Source organism: Helicoverpa zea, chromosome 11 (assembly GCF_022581195.2).
Source record: "Helicoverpa zea isolate HzStark_Cry1AcR chromosome 11, ilHelZeax1.1, whole genome shotgun sequence".
Taxonomy (NCBI): domain Eukaryota; kingdom Metazoa; phylum Arthropoda; class Insecta; order Lepidoptera; family Noctuidae; genus Helicoverpa; species Helicoverpa zea.
In genome coordinates, this window is record NC_061462.1 from 11666246 (window position 1) to 11686776 (window position 20531).

General features: G+C 36.5%; 1 protein-coding gene across 1 annotated transcript in view; it reads left to right on the plus strand.

Annotated features, from left to right (window-relative positions):
- Positions 1 to 2455: 2455 nt before the first annotated feature.
- Positions 2456 to 20531, plus strand: part of LOC124634714 (chorion peroxidase-like) — a 28263-nt gene continuing 10187 nt past the window's right edge. The window contains exons 1-16 of the mRNA XM_047170374.1: positions 2456 to 3206; positions 8264 to 8425; positions 8788 to 8950; positions 9336 to 9457; positions 9693 to 9937; positions 10330 to 10481; positions 10738 to 10867; positions 11508 to 11642; positions 12482 to 12627; positions 13023 to 13150; positions 13406 to 13474; positions 15109 to 15273; positions 15668 to 15843; positions 16343 to 16481; positions 18562 to 18705; positions 19852 to 20025. Of these exons, the coding sequence (XP_047026330.1) occupies positions 3155 to 3206; positions 8264 to 8425; positions 8788 to 8950; positions 9336 to 9457; positions 9693 to 9937; positions 10330 to 10481; positions 10738 to 10867; positions 11508 to 11642; positions 12482 to 12627; positions 13023 to 13150; positions 13406 to 13474; positions 15109 to 15273; positions 15668 to 15843; positions 16343 to 16481; positions 18562 to 18705; positions 19852 to 20025 (2302 nt within the window). The 5' untranslated portion in view covers positions 2456 to 3154. The remainder of the gene's footprint in view (positions 3207 to 8263; positions 8426 to 8787; positions 8951 to 9335; positions 9458 to 9692; positions 9938 to 10329; positions 10482 to 10737; positions 10868 to 11507; positions 11643 to 12481; positions 12628 to 13022; positions 13151 to 13405; positions 13475 to 15108; positions 15274 to 15667; positions 15844 to 16342; positions 16482 to 18561; positions 18706 to 19851; positions 20026 to 20531) is intronic.

A 20531-nucleotide genomic window follows, 5' to 3' on the forward strand; every position in this document is an offset into this window, starting at 1 on the left:
GTTACGCATTTGATTAAATAAAAATAAATTGTTTAGTAATCATGAATGGAAATTTAATTATATACTCAACTAACATATTTATATGTTGGTAGCACTTATATAGGATTACTATTACATACTAACATTAATTAATTACATTATACTGAGTATATTACACACACATTTATTTACTATGCAAACATTGTTATCTGTTGATAGTGTCATCTGCGTTTTAGGGTACCGTGTTCTTAAAATGTAGATGATAGACCATCGAGATAACTATTTTATTACATTTATAATTTATTTGTTAACTGGGTTGAGGAGGTCAGATAGGCAGTCGCTCCTTGTAAAGCTGGTACTTATTATTAAGTAACTGGTAACTGGCGGACCCCATCATAGTTTGGAAAAGGCGAGACAGGAATTATTTGTGCGGTCCCTAGCCGAAATGCAACCATTTTTTTATTTTTTATTTGGCTTTTCTACATATTATACCTACTCATTTTTCAACACTTGTCAACCACAACATTCATAGGGACCAAATGTCTTACTAGCAGTACTTTTTAAAGTAACAAGTTTTATAATTGACTTATTTTCAGGATCTACATTTTATTTTTATCTATTTTTTACAAAATAATAAATACTTTACTTTGACTAATAAAGACTCTTTCAAAATTAAATAAATAAGCACCAATGGATTGAGGTCAGAATTAAACAAAATGTTTTGATGTTTGTTTTAAATAAAATAATAACCTTATTTTTCAACTGTTTTACAAAGATTAAAAACACAGTGAAGGACATGGGTTACTTCTTATTTATACAAAAAAAAAACACCTACTTCTATTTCAATGTACGTACTTAAAAATAAAATGAATTTTTCTTTAGTTTTCGTGTTTTGGAAGGCACATTAAATGGGTGTCTTGTCACATTTTAGGCAGTCGTTACGGATATTCAGATCTTAAAGAGTGTGGCAACCAATACTTATTTATTTATCACAAAATAGAACTAATATTACAGGGGAACCTAATATAACCTAATATTACCAGGCTTTGTTGGTTTGAGGATGTTGGATAGGCGGCTGAGTGCGGTCAGAGTCTAAGTCGGTTAATATATAGTTAGGAAAAGGTAAAAAGCTAAAAACGTAATAAGTACCTACATGAGTTACAACCGTTAGTTGAAATTGCGTCGTCCCATCGGACTATGGGAGTGAAGGAATAGTGAATGCACCTGTGTTTGCTCAAATATACGTGCACATAATTTTCTGATCGCTGTATCATCCTCCGAGCCTTTTTTCCCAACTATGTTGGGGTCGGCTTCCAGTCCAACCGGATTCAGCTGAGTACCAGTGCTTTACAAGAAGCAACTGCCTATCTGACCTCCTCAACCCAGTTACCCGGGCAACCCAATACCCCTTGGTTAGACTGGTGTCAGACTTACTGGCTTCTGACTACCCGTAACGACTGTCAAAGATGTTCAACGATAGCCGGGACCTACAGTTTAACGTGCCATCCGAAACACAGTCATTAGTGTCTAAGATATACATAGAAAGTACATACAAACTTAGAAAAGTTGCATTGATACTTGCCTGACCTGAAATCGAACCCGCGCCCTCATACTTGAGAGCTTGGTTCTTTACCCACTAGGCCACCACGACACGTATTTGTCGTTGTCGTATGTCCTGATCGCTGTAGCTGATCTCTTTATATGAGAACAGCCGCCGCGGCCGATAATCGGCTAGGAGGGTGTAATAATCATTATGGTGGGCACAATATTGAATTGAGTATAATATTGAAGTGTGATCTCGCAGATAGTATCGAGGTATAAGCTGGCGCTTTTTAAAAAGCCTTGGATATGTTCAAAAATACATCTATAGACTAGACTATGTTATCAGCTTTCATAGATGTCTGGGGTCTGTCTGTCTGTTAAAAGGCTAACCAATAATAAGATAAAGTGAGACATTTTATGACAGATTGGAGATAATTCTATCAATTTTGGACTATCTTTGGCTGTGTGCTTTAGGGTCTTTGAAGGTATTATGTTACTGATAAGAGAAAGGTGACAGTTGACGAGCCCCGTGGGTTTCTTCCCCGACGTCATGTCTGGCACAAATCTGTGGTCTCATCTTCAACAGTTTTTTGCAAGAACGTTATTTAATATGGCTTTATCATTTTTAGTCATTGATTGGATATTAAAATTAGCTGAACGTTTTTTTATTTTTGTACAAGGAAATATAGATAATGGTTCATATTTCCAGTTAACTTCTTAATAGACTATTTTTTAATATACGCGTGCTAACTGAAACGATGTTTCAATACGGATTTCGGTATAGGTCTTGTCAAATCGATGGCTCGCAACTTCGTGTGCGAGACACTACCAAAAAATCGTTGAAGCAGAGGTGCAGATAGGTATGTGACAAATGTGCGTAACCGTGATGAGAAATTAGCAGTAAGCCGTCATAAAGTTTGATAAAGTTTGGTGAGAACTGAGACCCACAAATTATTGGCACTAATATTGAATTGGCACATAATTTACGAGTACATATTTAGAGCAGTAATATAAATAAAAAAATAAACAATCGCGGTGCCTCTTACGATAAAAGTGTAACAATCATGTTAATAATTTCGTAAGACTGTAATATAACCCAGTCAATTGATGATGCGGTACAAGTTCAATTAAATGTTAATAATAAACATTAATTCAGTCTTCATAGCAGTTTGTTTAGTTTTAGTGTTGAGTCATCTATTGAAAACGTAATCAGGTAAACCAGAAAATAAATATATTTAAATACTTTAGCTGCACACGCGCCTTTATTACATAGTACAAGTATTTTTGTTTATTCTTGAAAAAATAACAAGATTCGTCAATTAATTCGATTCGATTAAGTAAATAAAATACGCGTATTTTTATGACTTTCTATTGTTTAAATATGAATAACTATACTACATTAACAATTTAACTATAATTAAAAACATTAATTAATTTATACTTTGCACACGACACATATAAATATAACTACGGAACCGCCTACCAATCAAAAACCAGCGCTTGACTCCAACATTTTTATTATAAAACGCGTCCGTGACAGTGAACGAGGCAGTAATTGCCAAGAATTTGGCATGACGGGAATAGAATATTAGACATTTTGCAATATAGTGTAACAGTAGTGTCAATGTGAACAATGACGGTCAAAGGGAGTAAGGTACCATTCGAAGAGGCGCTGAATATGACAGGTGAGAGAAAATGTGTTAGAAGTTGGTTGTTTTTTTATGAAATAGGAGTATTTTAATTGTTTTTTTTTTTATTTTGAAAAGTATGGAGATAGATTTTTCTAGTGTTAGGTTAGGGAGAGTAAAATAGAGGGCAATGTTGTTTGCAAAAAATACTGTCATAAGGATTCAGAATTTTGTAGAAATGTCTTGAAATACGAGTCTAGAGAAATATTTTTTTTTAATGATTTAAGTTTCATGTCGTGGATATTTTTATGGTGATTTTTTTAAAATATTTTGACACAAATGAATTTGTATATTTTTTCGTTACATTTACAAAATTATTTTAAGGTATTTTTTAAAAGATAAATAATACGTGAAGTGCGATTTAGAATACCTTGTTATATAAATAACAACATGCAGTGTGACCTAATTGTATTATATTGTATCGTGATCGATACATTTTAGCGCTAAATTGGAACACTGCGATATGTAGGTAAATTGTGTATTGTTTGCATGAAATAAAGCATCGTTCGAAATTGATTTGTTTACCATTTTTTTTATACGGCAATTTGGCAAATTGGCAAAGATCGCAGTTAATGGGTCAACTAAGAAATAAAATATTTTAAAATGGATCGATATCTTTTATGGCGACCCTTTCGATTCTGCAACAAATACAAACAATTAATTTATTAGTTGATAGATTTTTGTTTTGGTTCGAGTTTTGGCATTATTTTCATTATCCAGGTATCCACATAAACAAATTTTACTTATGCTTTTTTAGAATTAAATTCAGTCACGTTGGCACCGAAAAAAAGACGAAAAAAAAAAATACTTTGAATCCGGTTGAAATGCAAGCAGACCCCTTTATAGGGAAAAGCTGGGAAAATATACTTTATGGAAAATATTAGTATAAAAAAAACATCACTACCAAAAACGTGCTTATGAATTGAGAACTTCCCGTAATACGGTGACACAAAAGCAATAAAGCTGATTATTGTGGAATTTGATGCAGTGTAAGCTTAATGCTGAAATTGAAGAAATAATTATTAGAGAATCGCAGCTAAGCATTGCCTTACAGTATCAGCGATGTAACGTGATATTCATAGATAACATAATTTTATGTAAATAAATGAGTTTTATTGTATTTTGCCACACGCGCAATTTATATACATAATATACGTTTGTATACACATCAATAGTACAATGGTAGGTACTATTGTATTATTGATGTGTTTAGAGTAAGTATCTACCATTTAGTAATAATTGAAAACATAAGATCAAAGAAAATTAGAGTTCAGTTATTTTGACCATGTTTTTGAATGAAAGTCACTCGTTACGGGTATCCAGAAGCAAGAAAGCTTGACAACCAGTCTTAACTAGGAGTTGTCCGAGTAACTGGGTTGATGAGGTTAGATAGTCGCTTCTTGTAAAACACTGGTACTCGGTTGCATCCAGTTACACGGGGAGCCGACCCCAACATAGTTGGGATGAGGCTATGCAAATGTTGACCAGCGTGCCAGTTGCGTTGGAAAAGGCTAGGCAGCTGATTATGACCAATTAATAGCTCGTGCCAGTAGCGTTCCACCTTATTACCTTAGTTAAAATAACACTCGTAACTAAAAACATTGATAAAGAATAAAAAACGCATGATGACGATGCATTAAATCGGAAGCTGTCTGAGGGAGATAATGTCTTATTTTACTCTTGCGCAATGTTTTTAATTTTAAGATAGCGTAGTAGTAACCTTAATGATAAATAGGTAGACTGTGGTAATTTCTTTGTTGAATATTTTTGTAGAAAATTATGCTTTAGAGCACCCGCACAGTTCAAACTTTTAGTCCGTCGATAGTTTGTTTGGGCTCATAATAAGTTTGAAGATGAATGATAGTACGCACATTACAATGGGTACGTATTTAACGGGTATCAGACCGAATGTAAATTTTGATTAAATTCACGATTTTATAGTTATGCAATTACAGTTCTATGACGTTATTCAAGAATTTTCGGGCAGTGTTTCATAATTTTTATAGACTTCTTTTTAAATGATGATCTCGTAACTTCTTATTTTATTCTGAAACTGAAACGATGCTTTTGAAAAGAAGATTTCAACACAAAGCCAACCGAATTAGAGCTCAATGTGATCATGAAATAAGTACTTCATGATTTTAAACAAACCAATCACCAGTTCTGTGAGATAATTTTGATATATGACGTACTAATTGAAGAGCATCTGTTGATTAATTGACACTGGCCTTGAATTTAGGAACACTTGTTGCTTCATATCAGCCCCGGATCTAGGGGGGGCAAGCCGGGGCCCATGCCCCGGGCGGCAAATTCAGGGGGCGGCAAAATCAGGCGGCTGCCTGATTTTAAATCCTACATCACAGTTACCACAATAGTTACCTACAGGTCCGTCTTAACCTATGGTGCAGGGTATGCGAATAACCCGTACGCCTCGGTCTCAGGGGCGCCGCGGGACGCCCCACCACCAGGAAATTTCGATGAATAAGGAAGTTCCATTGTATCATGATACTGACAAGCAAAGTTTCTAAAAAAGTTGCCTTCGCTTTGTTTAATTGATAATTTAGATTATTTTTCACTTTTAACATCCTTCAACTAAAAGAAAAAATTCTCGCTCGCTACGCTCGCGGCTAAATGACAAAGTATGTACTATTTTTCTGATGGTTTATTTTTGTAACGAACACAAATGGCATTCGCTCTAATCACGATTTATTTTTATTTGTACATAATTCAGAAGTTTAATTTGTAAGTCTTCAAACAAATATCTTTAAAAAGTTCGCGCTCGCTACGCTCGCGGCTACTTGTTGCTTGACAATGTACCTCCATCCATCCATGTAATCATGAAATTTTGTGTCATGGGCTCAAAAAATTTCGCGCTCGTTTCCCTCGCGCAATATTATACATACATGCATTATCTTATTAACTTCATAAGTCAAATTCACGCTGTCTTAACTTTTATAAGTCAAATGTAGCAAAAATATTTATGGAGTCCTCAAAAATAAAAAAGTTGGCGCTTCCGACTGCTTGTTACTTTACAGCGCTTTTTGAGCCTACAATGATTTGGACACATTTTTTTAAGTCCTTTACCTACCAAAAAGTGACTTTCGTTGGTCAAAATAAACATAAGGCGTAACGACGTAAGGGTAGGTAGGCGGGGCGGCATTTTTCAGTTTTTGCCCCGCCTAAAAAAAATTGAAGATCCGGGGCTGCTTCATATTAAGTAGCAAGTCATTGCTATAGAGTTTTTTATCCATTATCTCACGAATGCGGGTGTACCATACTTGTGTGCGTAAATGTACATGCACACTGTCTTTGTGTGCTAAAGCTTTGAGTACTGCTCGATTCGCAGAGTTATAAATACGAAGACAATTTCAGCAGGTCAACCTACCCGGGTCACGAAAGTCGTCTTTGGTCCTCGTGGCCCCTCTCTCAAAGGCAGAAGACGCACAAAAGCTGAGGTTATTAGTGGGTGCAAGCCCCACATAACCTCACCGTCTCCCCGGGCGGTGTGTGTATGCGTCATCCATTTTCCACAGCTGAAACAAAAAAAAATTGGTCTACCTACCCGAACCTGTCAAGTTTTACCTATCCAACATTAACCTTCCACTATTGGGGCTGTCTCATGTAATCCTGACATTCGAAAAGTGTTGTTTTCCAGCCTACTTTGAATAAATGATTTTGTGATAAGGTTGAAATTCTATTGAAGAAATTGACACACTGGGGTGGGTTGATGTGCTGTCTGTTCATTTACGCAACAACCGCTTTTGTGAAATAAAATATCTGGTAGTAAGAATGACCTTTTATCTCGTCCCATAAGAGTCCATGACCCGTTCAGTAATAGAAATAGTGACGCAAACCAATTTCAAGATAAGCATTGATACGCTAATACAATCGCCCCATTGTTTAGTTTGCAATTATCTTTAAAATCAAACATCGCAGTTAGTTTTGTGTTATAATTTGTTAAATACGTGCTGTGTGCTTTATAATATGTATGTAAACGATGTGTTAGAGATTGCAAAATTTGCTCATCATGAGACTATTCTTAAGGTATATTTTCGAGATATCCTATGCTCCGTCGGAGTGATGCTCCTAACGCATGCGTCTGTTCATCAGTAGGTACCATAAAGTAATAGTCTTTCTTTGGTAGATACAGTACGCACGCAAATTTAATCCAGAGTTTCTGAGGTATAAGACTGACACATGTAGCTAACGTCGTCCATACATTCGCATGAGCCATACTTTCGGTTAGATTTTCAAACCACGGTGGGCATACAGATAATAGGTAAATCCAAGACTGTCGTCTTCATATATACCAATAGCTTGTTGCATGCCGAATAAATTCAGGCAGTATCATCCGTAGCAGATGGCTAGCTAGGTATCTTCTTTAGTCGCATATCGCCTACTAAACCACGTGCGTTATGCCTACTGTTACGGAAAGGTACCATTAGATGAAATCTTTGTAATACAAATTGCTAGTGATAAGGTGGGCGGGGTTACTTACCGCAATTTACCTAAAGATCTACAAGGACTGATCTATAGGAGGTGTGGCGTGTATTTATCTTTCTCGTGACGTCAGAGAACTTGATAGTAAGAGATCAGATGTCGCCGTGTGCAACGATGATTTTACAGTCCTACAAGAAACATACAATTAACGATAACGTTAGATGTTACATAGGTAAATACATATAAAAACCCAGTCTTGACAAAAGAGCCTAAATAAATAGGATCAGTATAATGATTATAATAATACATATGTAAGTTTTTTTATTATGCAAAAAATTGGTCATATTCCCAGACTCCAGTAAAGCAGAGTTTTAAACAACCAATTAAATATCGTTATTTAAACATAGCCTAGTATCTCCCTGAGCCCTGACATAGGTCAGTAATATTCCACAGGAGAACAATTCTATTGTATTTTAGTACTTCTCCGCTCCAATCGGGTATCGTATAGTCTGTGCTTTAACAAAGATGGTAACTATTCTCCTGCTCTTATAATTATGCCATTTTAACCATTGCTCAACTTCTTAAAACTTATTTCTCTTTTTCTTCTTTCCCAGGGTTCAGTCGCTACAACATCTGCACGTTCCTGCTATGTGCCAGCATCATCGTCGGCATGACCTTCGAAATCTTCTCCGTGTCATACCTGGTGCCGGCCAGCTCCTGTGAGCTTGGCACCACCAGCACGCAGCAAGGACTGGTCGCTTGCGTGCCTTTGATTGGTAAGATACTCTATCCTATCGGAATAAATAACATTAAAAAATATATGCATTTATTCCTTTTTAAGTAATTATTGCTACTTTAGTATTTCAAAGATGTTTCTTTATCGTTTGCTTTTTGGATAGGAAGGTTTCCTGATATTTCTCATCGTGTAATAGGTAAGTTAGTGTGACTCCTCAAAGGTTGAGGCAGGCCTTTGTCCAGCTGCGGATTTTTTTTGGACTGTGACGACAAATAAGTTAGTGGACCTCAACAATAGGAGAGATCAGGTCAATTTAGGGTCAATAATGAACCAAATAAATCATACATTTTTAGTTCTCGAAAGGACTAGAACTATAATATGTAATAATGGCTTCTGTTCCAGGTACGATAGCAATGTCCCACGTCTGGGGCTACCTGGCAGACACGAGAGGCAGACGTAAGATCCTCATCGTTACCATGACAATGACGTATATCGCTGGTACCCTGGCCGCCTTCTCACCTAACTGGATAGTGTTGGGCTTCCTGAAGTTACTGTCTTCAGCAGCGTAAGTATTTTTTTTATATTTGTTGAAGAAACAGATATCTTTGGAGATGGATAGAGAGGAAGGGGACGACAAAAAACCCTATGGATGGATTGTGTAAACACGGCACGGCTAGAAAGATGATGAAGACTTGTGTGATGATGTCAGACATAGAACTATGGAAGAAGGAGAAATACTGTTCCAAATATAAATTGGAAAAACGGTGGCAAGATGATGATGTAATTTAAAAATCGGCTACAATAGCTTTTTGCTAAAATAGCTGCTGCTGCTTCTCCTCGATGTTCACAAAACAAAAGAATTCTACAGCATATATTAACTGTTGTGACTAAAATTCATGAAGTCGTTGAACCTGATGACGTTTGAAATGTTTTATTTTTTCTATTTGCAGTGTATCTGGCAGTTATGCATTATCAGTGACGCTGCTGAGTGAATGTACTCCGATGACGAAGAGAAGTTCCCTAGTATTACTGACCACCAGTGTACACATGGCAGCTATGGGAGTTATGGCAGGTATGTTACCATCAAATTCTTACGCTAGTAATATAATTACGAAATTAGCTCTGTCTGTTGGTCCATCTAGCTTTTACATCAATATTACCGAATTGTACACAGATAGCTAAAGCCTGAGAAAGGAAAGTGGACTTCTGGCGTCCTGAGAAGCCTATAGAACAGCGGGAACAGCTAGTTTACTATACAATAGAATTTTACTTCTTAGTCTTCAAACTTATATATTTTCCTCCTTCAGTTATAGTGATACCAGTCCTGCCACTGAAGTTCTCCTACTACATCCCATACCTGGACATCCAGTTCAACTCTTGGCGTGTCCTCGACCTGATCTTCGCTGTGCCTTGTGCCATTAGTAGCATCGGCTGTTATTGTGCTTTTGAAAGTCCCAAGTACCTCCTCAGTGTTGGGCAGGATGAAGAGGCTCTTAAAGTATTGAAGGGGATTTATACCATGAATACTGGGGATAGTCCTGATAATTACCAGGTTTGTAGTTATGTTTTTGTTTTGACCATGTTAATCATAGTTGTTTCAAAGGCTACGTGTTAGATTTCGGATAGTCCCAAGTTTGTGGTTAGCTTATTTCGGTTATCTGGTAAAATGTTGAAAGTTTCTGACAAGTTGGATTTTTGTGATGAAACTTGGAGTTATTGCTAACTTATAAGCAATGATGTGTGATCACATTATTTCTAGGCTATCATTATATAAGCAGGGACTTGTAATTGGCTCTCTGTCATCTATGACTTCTTTCTATTGTTAAGATTTTATGTAGCTGTAAGTTGTTGTAAGCTGTAAGTCCGTAGTGTAATAAATAAATATTCTGAGTTCAGGGAGAAATATGAGATATGTAATAAATATTTTTGCTATTTAAATTACAGGTCCAGTCACTAGAATTAGAAGAAGGCCATAACTTAGCATTACACAAAGGCTTCTGGGGTTCCATAGTAGCACAAACAGTACCTATGTTCAAGGCACCACTGTTGAAGTATACTCTTCTGATATCTTTCCTTTTTGTCATCTGCTATATCACGTAAGTACGCACAATTATTAATATCTAGAAGCTTGTAACTGTTTATTAAAGCCTGTGCAGAAATATTGAAAAGTTTAGAAGTACTGATGAGTGGGCATTGATTTGTAATACCTACACAAACATTTTTTGTTATTGTGGTGTAAAAATTGATCTGGATAAAAACATTTTGTCTCAATATCCGTCCCTAAATTAATTACTTTGACATATTACTGAACTAAGACTGGTTTCGAATAAACTTTTTATATGCTCTTTTCAGAATGAATGCTACATTCGTATGGTTGCCGTTCATCATCAACGCCTTCATGTTATCAGTAGTCGGAGGACAGAGAAGCCTCAGCATCTGCGAGATGATAAGGTTCACTAGCAATTCCACTTCCATTCCAGAGGTAAGGTTTATAGTACAATATTAAACCTTGTTAAACTACTAAAAATTTATAAGTTAGATACCTAGAACCTGTAACTTACAGGTTTGAATGCTATAAGCTGGAAAGGTCATTATAATGTTTGGTACTGTATTTCTTTAGTACAGGTCATTATAATGTTTGGTACTGTATTTCTTTAGTTCTCAATTCAATTTCATTTTATATTACATTCCATGGAGAATAAAATGCAAAATCAAAACGCAAAATCTGCTAAGAAAGTCGCACCAACTGCGAGTGTTTGGAAGAGTTACGTTACGTAACTGATTGTTTTGGTCACACATACCGTACGTTGCTTGACCTACAAGAAGAACCAAAATCATCAAATGACCCCTCCTGCTGTGGGTTAGCAGCAGTGACGGAGTGTCAGACTCTTACTGACTAAAAACCGTCGTGTTCCGTCGTAGGCTTTTTATGTACCAGAGCCGCGGTAACTCTTTCGAACAACCCGTAGCCCCGGCAGGCCTTGGCCCTACTTTATCCCGCTGGGGACAAGAAGAAGCCTCTCATAGCAATTTCGCTATATTTCTTTATCTTTGGAGGAAGAACAGTGTATTTGATTTGATTTACAGCGTCCCTTTTTAATCATCATTTATAATACTTCCAGATTCAAGACTGTACAATGAACACAGAAGCCATGACTCTAGTTTGTGCTATCACCATGATCCTGGCGTTCTGTAACATCTTCATGAGTAGTATTATCAATTGCATCGGGAGAAAACGCCTCTTTATTAGTATTCAGGTAAACAATATAAATCATTATAAGTACTGAAATTGTTCTCATTATCTTATCAGACAGTATCATCATCCTCATCCTCCGAGCCTTTTCCCAACTATGTTGGGGTCGGCTTCCAGTCTTACCGGATTCAGCTGAGTACCAGTGCTTTACAAGAAGCGACTGCCTACCTGACCTCCTCAACCCAGTTACCCGGGCAACCCGATACCCTTTGGTTAGACTGGTGTCAGACTTACTGGCTTCTGACTTACCTGTAACGTCAGCCGGGACCTACAGTTTAACGTGCCATCCGAAACACAGCCAATGGTGTCTAAGATATACTTAGAAAGTACATACAAACTTAGAAAAGTTGCATTGGTACTTGCCTGACCTGGAATTGAACCCGCGCCCTCACACTCGAGAGGTTGGTTCTTTGCCCACTAGGCCACCACGACTATTATCAGACAGTATCATTTAAAGGATAATGAACATACAGCCATCAATCAAATTTTCTTACTTCTTCAGCAATTTAAATCTTTAGCCGTCTAATGTACCCCATTATCATCATCTGCGTAGCCCTTACCCAAAATATTTGGGTTGGATTCAAATCAAACTGAATGCAGCTGAATTATAGTGTTTTACATGGAGTTGCTAAGCATCTGTCTGACCACCTCAAGCTCTTAATCTGGGCAACCCGATAGCCCTTAGTTACGTCAGCCATGTACCCAAAGCGTTGCTTAACTTTAAAATCTATTAACCCGTGCAGCTGTAAGTTAGCCACGAGGTTCTCTAATATCTTATATAGCTAACCTACTTTCGTTATATGTATCTACATCGCTAACTTAACCATGTTTTTCCTTATCCAGATGTTTGCTGGGTTATCAGCCCTGGTGCTGAGCAGCAGTCCCTACTGGGTCCTCAGCGCGATCCTGTTCGTGTGCTTCTTGTCAGCAGTGTTGAACTTTGGCTTCCTCAACACTTACAGTGTCGATATCTTCCCTACTTATGTCAAGTAAGTTATTTGCAAAACCTTACTATGTAATGACACTATTCATGTGAATGTCAGTTTTTATTTAGCTCTGTGGTTCAAATTCTTGTAGGGATCGTAGTGAACGTTTGCGTTGTAAGGTAAATTTGTGTTTACCTATTTTGTTATGCATATTATACAGGCCTACTTAACTCTCTTCATGAATCATTCTACATGTGTACCTAATAAAAAAAAAACTTGCCTCAAAAGTAGTTGCAAAATCTAATCACATAGAGACAGATAGACAGACAGTGGAAAGCTACTTTGTTTTATACCATCATCATCTCCCGAACCTTTTCCCAATTCCGTTGGGTTCAGCTTATTCCTTCTTTTTTGTTTTATACGGTATATACCAATAGTTATTGTTTCCTTGTTTCCAGAGCGATGGCAGTATGTCTAACTCTGATGGTGGGTCGTGCCAGTGCCGTGGCAGGCATTAACGTGCTGAAGAAACTCCTGGACACCAACTGTGAAGCTGCTTTCTATATATTTGGCTCTATTGCTTTTTGTAAGTTTTTCAAACATTTCTTTTAATAATAAGCTAGCTGGTAAACTTGGGCTGTATTTTAGGGAAAATGTTAAAAAACAAAATGCTAATGCTAAAATTGCTGCCATAGAAATGCAATGGGTTTTGGGACGGGACCCAGTCCATCTGTTATAAGGCTGTAAACTGTACATAAATGAATAAAGTAAATATTTAAGGAGACTCAAAATCAAAATCAACGGTTTTAATAAAAAACGTATTTTACTGTCTTTCTTTCAGGTGGTGGTTTAGTCGGATTTTTCCTGCCCACTGATCTGCAAATTCAGGAACAGAAGAAAACATCGAAAACTTGAAGCATTACGAAGAAAAATATCTGCTGGGCGTTACATACAATGCGTTGCGCCTTTAGTAGCTTCGGAATAAGACACGTATAAGCAACTTCTTGCTATTCATATTTTGTAAGGCGCTTGAAAAACAGTACAAAATGTATTTATTCCATAGAGTATAATTGTTATTTGAAAGTAATTATTATTTTAATTGAATTAATATGAGATTGAGGCTATTATTTTCTGCCATATTACGAGTTTGTTTTGTTATGTGCTGTGATTTATCGTTACTTAGTTAATATTAGATAGGTAATGTAGGTATGTAAAGAAGAGGAATATAATTAAAAGTACATTTATTTCATTTTAAAGTTGTTTTATTTACAATAATAGAATAAAGATAAAGCATAAAATAAAACCTCATTACTAAGCTTAAGTTGAAACAAAAGAGGTTCATTTCAAATATGGAACTCATTGACTTAAATCGGTAAAAAAATATGATCATGCCAAAAAAGGCGGTAAAGTGGCTGTCAGAAATGAAGTTTATTTGTTCGATTGAAAAGTTTCTCTTAAATTAATTTTTCATAAATTAATATATGTCTTAATGTATCAAGTACTATATTTTGTAATAGCATAGTAGAAATTTATACTAATCTGTGGTAAGAACTTTTTTCTTCATCTACCTACGAAGTTGCTCACAATTTTTATAGCTTAAAATCTTTCATATCTAACCACCCTCAAAAACTATTTATCATAGCTCCTAACCTCAATATCGTTCATTTCTTTAACCATTTACTCACGGCACACAGCCATGTCCATTTCACCGTGAATTTTGAACCAAAGATATAAGTAATTTAGTAAAGAAATATAATTAAAGTTAATATTAAAGATGTGTCTATATAATAGTGTGTTGCGTTTGTTCGTGTATGTAGTCGTGGTTTGTCCAGTTTTATTGTACGCGCATGCGCGGGATTCGAGCGTCGTGTCACATGGACAAGGTAAGATTTTTTGAACAAAGATTTTTGGAATAATATGGTGTTATAGTTTTAGTTTAACTGTTTAACAGTCATTAGAGTAATTTTAGGCTGTAATTGTATTGATTAGGATACCCAATACTTAACTTACTTAGAGGTTTTAAATTAATTTCTTGAAAGCAGGTCGTCACTTGGTATTCGAAGATGTCATTAACTTATTTTAATTATGTTGATATTTGAACCCTAAGGCCCGAGTCACACCGGAATGGCAGCGGCCGGCAGCGACGTGGCGAGCACTTTCAGTATGAAATATGCTATTCATGCGGGCGGCATGGCAACGGCTGTCATTCCGGTGTGACTCGGGCCTATACTTAAGATGTTTAGAACTGTAGTTCACGAAAAGCTAAAACGCAACACGCTTGCCCAGTGCGGTTAGTATCGTGCAAATCTCCCGGCTTGAGGGAGGCCTATATCCAGTAGTGGACGTCTTAGGCGTGGCGACGATAATATTTTTTTCCAAAAATAAATCCAAGTTTGGATATACTTAACAGGGTACCTAACCTACATATAACAGGGTTTTAATTAATGCTGGAGACATTTATTTCAATCTTCAGATAGGCCAACCATGCAACACATCCAGAATGCAAGGTATGCTGTTTGACGTATAAAACTGTTACAATTTCAGAGCACTATCACACAAAAGAGCCTCCCTGCGCCTCTTGCCCTCGTCTGGGTAGATGCGTGCCCAAAGTGCAGTGTCCAGCTCACGTGCGCTCCAGGTCTTACAACCCGGCCTGTCATCTAGAAGGGTCTGTCGGTATATGCTGCTTCACTTTCAGAGAACATGCAGGTATGTTGTATATTTTAATTTTTTCACTCTAGGTTAGTAATCGTAGCAAGTATGACGTATGAAGTTAGCTGATTTGAAATATTGGTTAACTTCAGACTACCCGAAATATATTTCTAAACTTGTGGCTAAAACTAAAAAAATAGAAGTTTTGTTAGTTTGTTTATTACCGCTACTCATTCAAACTAAAATATAATTAACACTATTGAAATATTTATAAATGAGGCATTGAGATAGATGAAAATTCCACGATGGAAATACAAGACTGAACACCATATTAATTAGATAAAGTTCAATATTTTATTTTCATCAAATCTTGTTAGTCTCTCATACTGATGAGTCAGACGTAGTCATATGTAGTGCCATCGGTTCCTATATAAACCCTTCCAAATCCCAGCTGAGTCAGACCACAGCGCCCGTGCCTCCACGGCCATCAGCGCAGACGACGTGAAGGCCTCCCACCAGAAGTCGAGACAGACCCTCGCGCAGTGGATGAGCATTGCCGGCAAGCTGCTAGAACATTCCGCGCGTACACTCGTCAATAGAAGCTCGCCTAGTTATGGACATCATTTGGTGAGAATGGCTTTCGATTTGTAGTTTTAAAGATATTGATAAAAATTATTGTTGATATTGATGGATTTTTTAAAAGAAAATAATTCGTCTTGTTTGATATTGGGAAAGTAATCAGATGTTTTATTTTACAGAGGTACTTTTTGGTCTATTATTATTTGACCTATTGTGGCATGGGTTTAATTAATCCGTTTGATAAAACCACTAAGTAACTACATATAAGCCAAAAACCTTTTTTTGATATCAATCATTAAGGTCCGGTTTAACTGGTTACCGATATATAGTCAGTTAGTTATCTGATAGTTAATGCTCTTCCAGATAAAGGCAGCTTATAATTTCTGTCAGATATTGCTGTCCACGAGCTGTGTATCCAAAAGCTATATTTTATTTGTCAGATAAGTTCCTGATAGGCTCAGAGACTTTATCCGTAATCGGTGAAACTGATCCTAAATGGAACAAATTAAGTACTTATCTTTTATGAATTACTTATTATTTATCTCAGTCTGTGGTGACTCACGACGCGCGCGCAGCCTCGCTGGGTCGCGGCGGCCTGCTGAACCTGTTCGCTGCGCAGGAGTTAAAGGCGCGGCAGGCGATCTCTGATGATGAACTGGCTTTGGGATTCACTGAGCATACTGATGGTGAGTGTACATTATGTAGTATAAAGTTATTGTTTAATGTTTTATAGGTCTAGTTAAGGACATGTAACAGCTTTTTGGGGTCGATTCAACGGACCGCCATCGATTACCTATCAATCATAATCCCACCAAAAACATTAAATGTAAAAAAAGCCAATCCTCTACGCAATTCCTCCACCGTAAAAAGTTTTGAGATCGCATAGAAGCCAAGTCCTGTTCTACTTTATTTGTAATAATAAATCAATATTTTGTGACTATATCAATAGTTTTGTTCACATTACAATAATATTGACTTGGCCATGAGCACAATAAACTACAAATATAATACAGCATATCTTGGAGAGGTGAAAGTCAAACATGAAGTTTAATATCACAGAATTAAATACTTTTAGTTTATTCAATTGTTACTAAATGAACGACAGTCAGTATCAACCAACATCAATGAACTGCACATGTACTATGGCGCATGTTTAGTCCATGGTGATCTCAAATTCCAATCAGTCCATAATCAGTCCAATCGTAAAATCATGTCCATATAGAATTTATCAATTCAATGGTATTTACACATTATTACAAGGAGCGACTTTTAACTTGTGCTCATGGCAAAGACAGTATTATTGTAATGTGAACAAAACTATTGATATAGTCACAAAATATTGATTTATTATTACAAATAAAGTAGAACAGGACTTGGCTTCTATGCGATCTCAAAACTTTTTACGGTGGAGGAATTGCGTAGAGGATTGGCTTTTTTACATTTAATGTTTTTGGTGGGATCTAATTTATTTTTTGTAGGTCTCTTTCTTCTCTAAGTATATAACAAATTAAATTAACTTACATGCAACTAACTAAATATATAACAAACTAAATATGTACACCTAAAGTAGCACGTAAACAATATTTTTTTTAACTTAAAAAATTTCGAAATTGTCGAATTTTTTAATCGAATATCTTTTAGAATAAAAGAGATTTATTTCAGAGGTAGATGACGCTATCACATGAAATTATTTGATTTTTTTTAAGTACTACTTATACTAAGCTATGTAACGAAACCATAGCGCGATTTAGACCAGGACAACGCCATCTATCGAGCGAGCATGCAGTGTTTATCGCACTGCATTAATATGAAAGATTCTATCATTATTCATTTCATTTAAACCTAGCGTTTTTATTCATATGTTGTATATTTAATACATAATAACAATATACCACTACGTAACAATAAAACAAATAGTAACATTTTGTACATAAATAAATAACAAAGTTATCAATGCAGTCAAGATTCATACACAATGTTCTTGAAAAACCGCAAATATAAATTTGTTTCCTATTTTTTTATTAAGTTTTAAGGTTTTTATAATTTTCCCTTTATATGTAGCTAATAACCTATCTTGGTGCCAAATTTGAAGGTTCTAAGTTTGCTAGAAGTACCTTAGACTTTTGATGATCGGTCAGTGAGTGAGTCAGTGACAAAATGGTGTAACTTTGATCGCTCATTACTCGTAAATTATTTATTCAAATGTCTTGTAATTTTGAGACTGAGCTTGTTCTAATACTTACTCTTGGTCATCGAAAACCTAAACTCCTAACTTTGTTCACATGGAAGATACAGGGGGCTGAAATAGCCGCGAAACGCTTCGAGAAAAGATGGTACGGCCGTGCCCGCTTTGCTCGAGTCTTGGCTGGGGCACTGCCGTGCCCTCAGATTTGTTGGACATTTAATGTCAAACAAATAACAGTTGATAATTTACAGACACAATTAAACAATAAGCAATAAGTGCAATAAGTGTTCGGTAAGAAAAATAAACGAAAACAAGTAAAAACCTAACTTAGTAACGGTAATAGGTAACCAAAATCACAATGTAGTATCTTTTTTAAGGTAACAAAAAAATTCTAAATCTCAATTTCTGGGTTTGTTAATACTGAAAGGATCGCTTTTTATGAACTCTATTTACTCCTACTTTTGATTCTGTTATATGATAGTGAAAACAGAAGTAATTTTTATTATGGAAGTAACCTGTACATTATTTCAAAGAAACCGAAATCTTTTATGAAATTCATCGTCATGATCTTTATTCACCAGGTCCATTCTGCCCCCCACCACCGTCATGTTCACCCCCGGGTCGCTACCGCAGTATTGGCGGGGAGTGCAACAACCCCACGCACTCGACTTGGGGTGCTATACACACTGGCTTTGAGAGACTGTTACCTCCAGATTATAGTGATGGTAAGTGCTTTCATGTTATCTTAAATGACACTGGTCAACAGCATTTTTGGTGCAAAGGTGAAATATATTATTTCTTATAGATTATTTGATACGTAATCGAAGTCCAGAACATAAAGTTGCACTAGCACGTAGGGATTTAGAGATATACCCCTCTTAAAGCACCAAAAACGCGTTTTTTTATGAAATTTGATGTTTGATTGTAGAATTACAAGAAATTGTATATTTCACCTTTGCACCAAAAAAAATATTTTAATTTGTTGACCAGTGTTATCTGCTATTTAGTTTATTGGTAAAGATAAATGTGGGTTTTAATCAGTAAATTGTGTTGTACTCCCTTCCACTGCAACCGCAGTTAGAGAAGAAGTCATTTGATTTTTTACTGTATAAAAAAGTTATCTGAAATAAAAACCTGAAATCGCTTCAAGCTTAAACTTTGAATGTCATTTATCCCTTCATAGAGGCCTTTAACATCTTTTGATATTTTCTGAAACTCAACCCTACTTACTTCCTAGCCAACTGAGACTTAAAAAGAATATAGTTACACAGTTCATTATCGTCAACGCCATAACGTTCCTTGAGTACCTTATATGTTACAGCCTAGATATGTATAGCTCCAAGACTAGACCTACTTACTTTTCAAAAAAGTCCACGACGTTGTTAAGAGGACGAATTGGAAATTTTGGCGCCAAGGATCTCAATTTTTCTCAGTAAATACAAAACGGATCAAAATACAGCTTGTTTACCTGAAAGTTCATGATATAAACCTTATTTTGTTAGACTTCAAAACATGATTAGGTAACTTTTATAACAGAGAAAAATATATCAAACATACCTCTTTTTAAAAAGAGATTCACATATTATAGGCAAACGGGACCGATTTAAGCCTCTTAACTTTTTTAGTAGTTGAGTATATACATACTCTTTAAAATTGTGGAAGGATTTTTTATCAAATTATCATTTCTAAATAATACAATTAGAAAACCATTTTGTCGCTTACGACTTTTAGTTATAAGCTAGCGCGCGTATTGTAATCCTCGCCCCGCTCAGACGCTCCGTCCCCTCTTGGCGCCTTAGATGCGCGTGCAGGTTATGGAATTATTGTTTACCAATTCGTCGCCTTAAAAATACCAATAAATTCTTCCACAGGAACTTGGGCCATGAGAACAGCTCAGTCCGGCCTCCCCCTCCCCAGTGCTAGACGAGTGAGCAGCACACTACTGTTGGACGGAAGCCACCCCAGCAGTACTCATAACCTGATGTTCATGCAGTTCGGACAGTTCATAGCTCATGACATCAGCGCTGGAGTCGTGTTTACTGCAGGTTTGTTTAGAAATATCCCTTGTCTTGTAACAGTTTTGCGAGAACTTGGTCCATGAGAACAGCTCACGGTTAGGGTAAGGAAAGATCAGCGGGGCCCAGCAGGACCAAGGCTTGCCAGGGCTGCGGGATTGTTAGAAAGAGTTACCGCGGCCCTGGTACATAAAAGGCCTACGACGGAACACGATGGATTTTTTTGCCAGTAAAAGTCTAACACTCCCTCACCGCTGCTAACCCACAGCGGGAGGGGGGTCATTTGATGATTATTGCCAAAGTTTAAAAAAAGGTTTGTATTTTCTTGTACAGCAAGAGTTTTATAATAATTTCTCCTTCATCCGTTACTTTCTCCAACTATGTTGGGCTCTGCCAATCGAGAATCTAGATAGAGGTGAGCTCTTATTTGACCTTAAACACGCTATTCCATTTGACTTGTCTATGATGACTTTTTATATATAAATTAGAAGCCTTAGCGTGATCTTTGTTATGTAGATCCCAGTGTGTTTATGTGG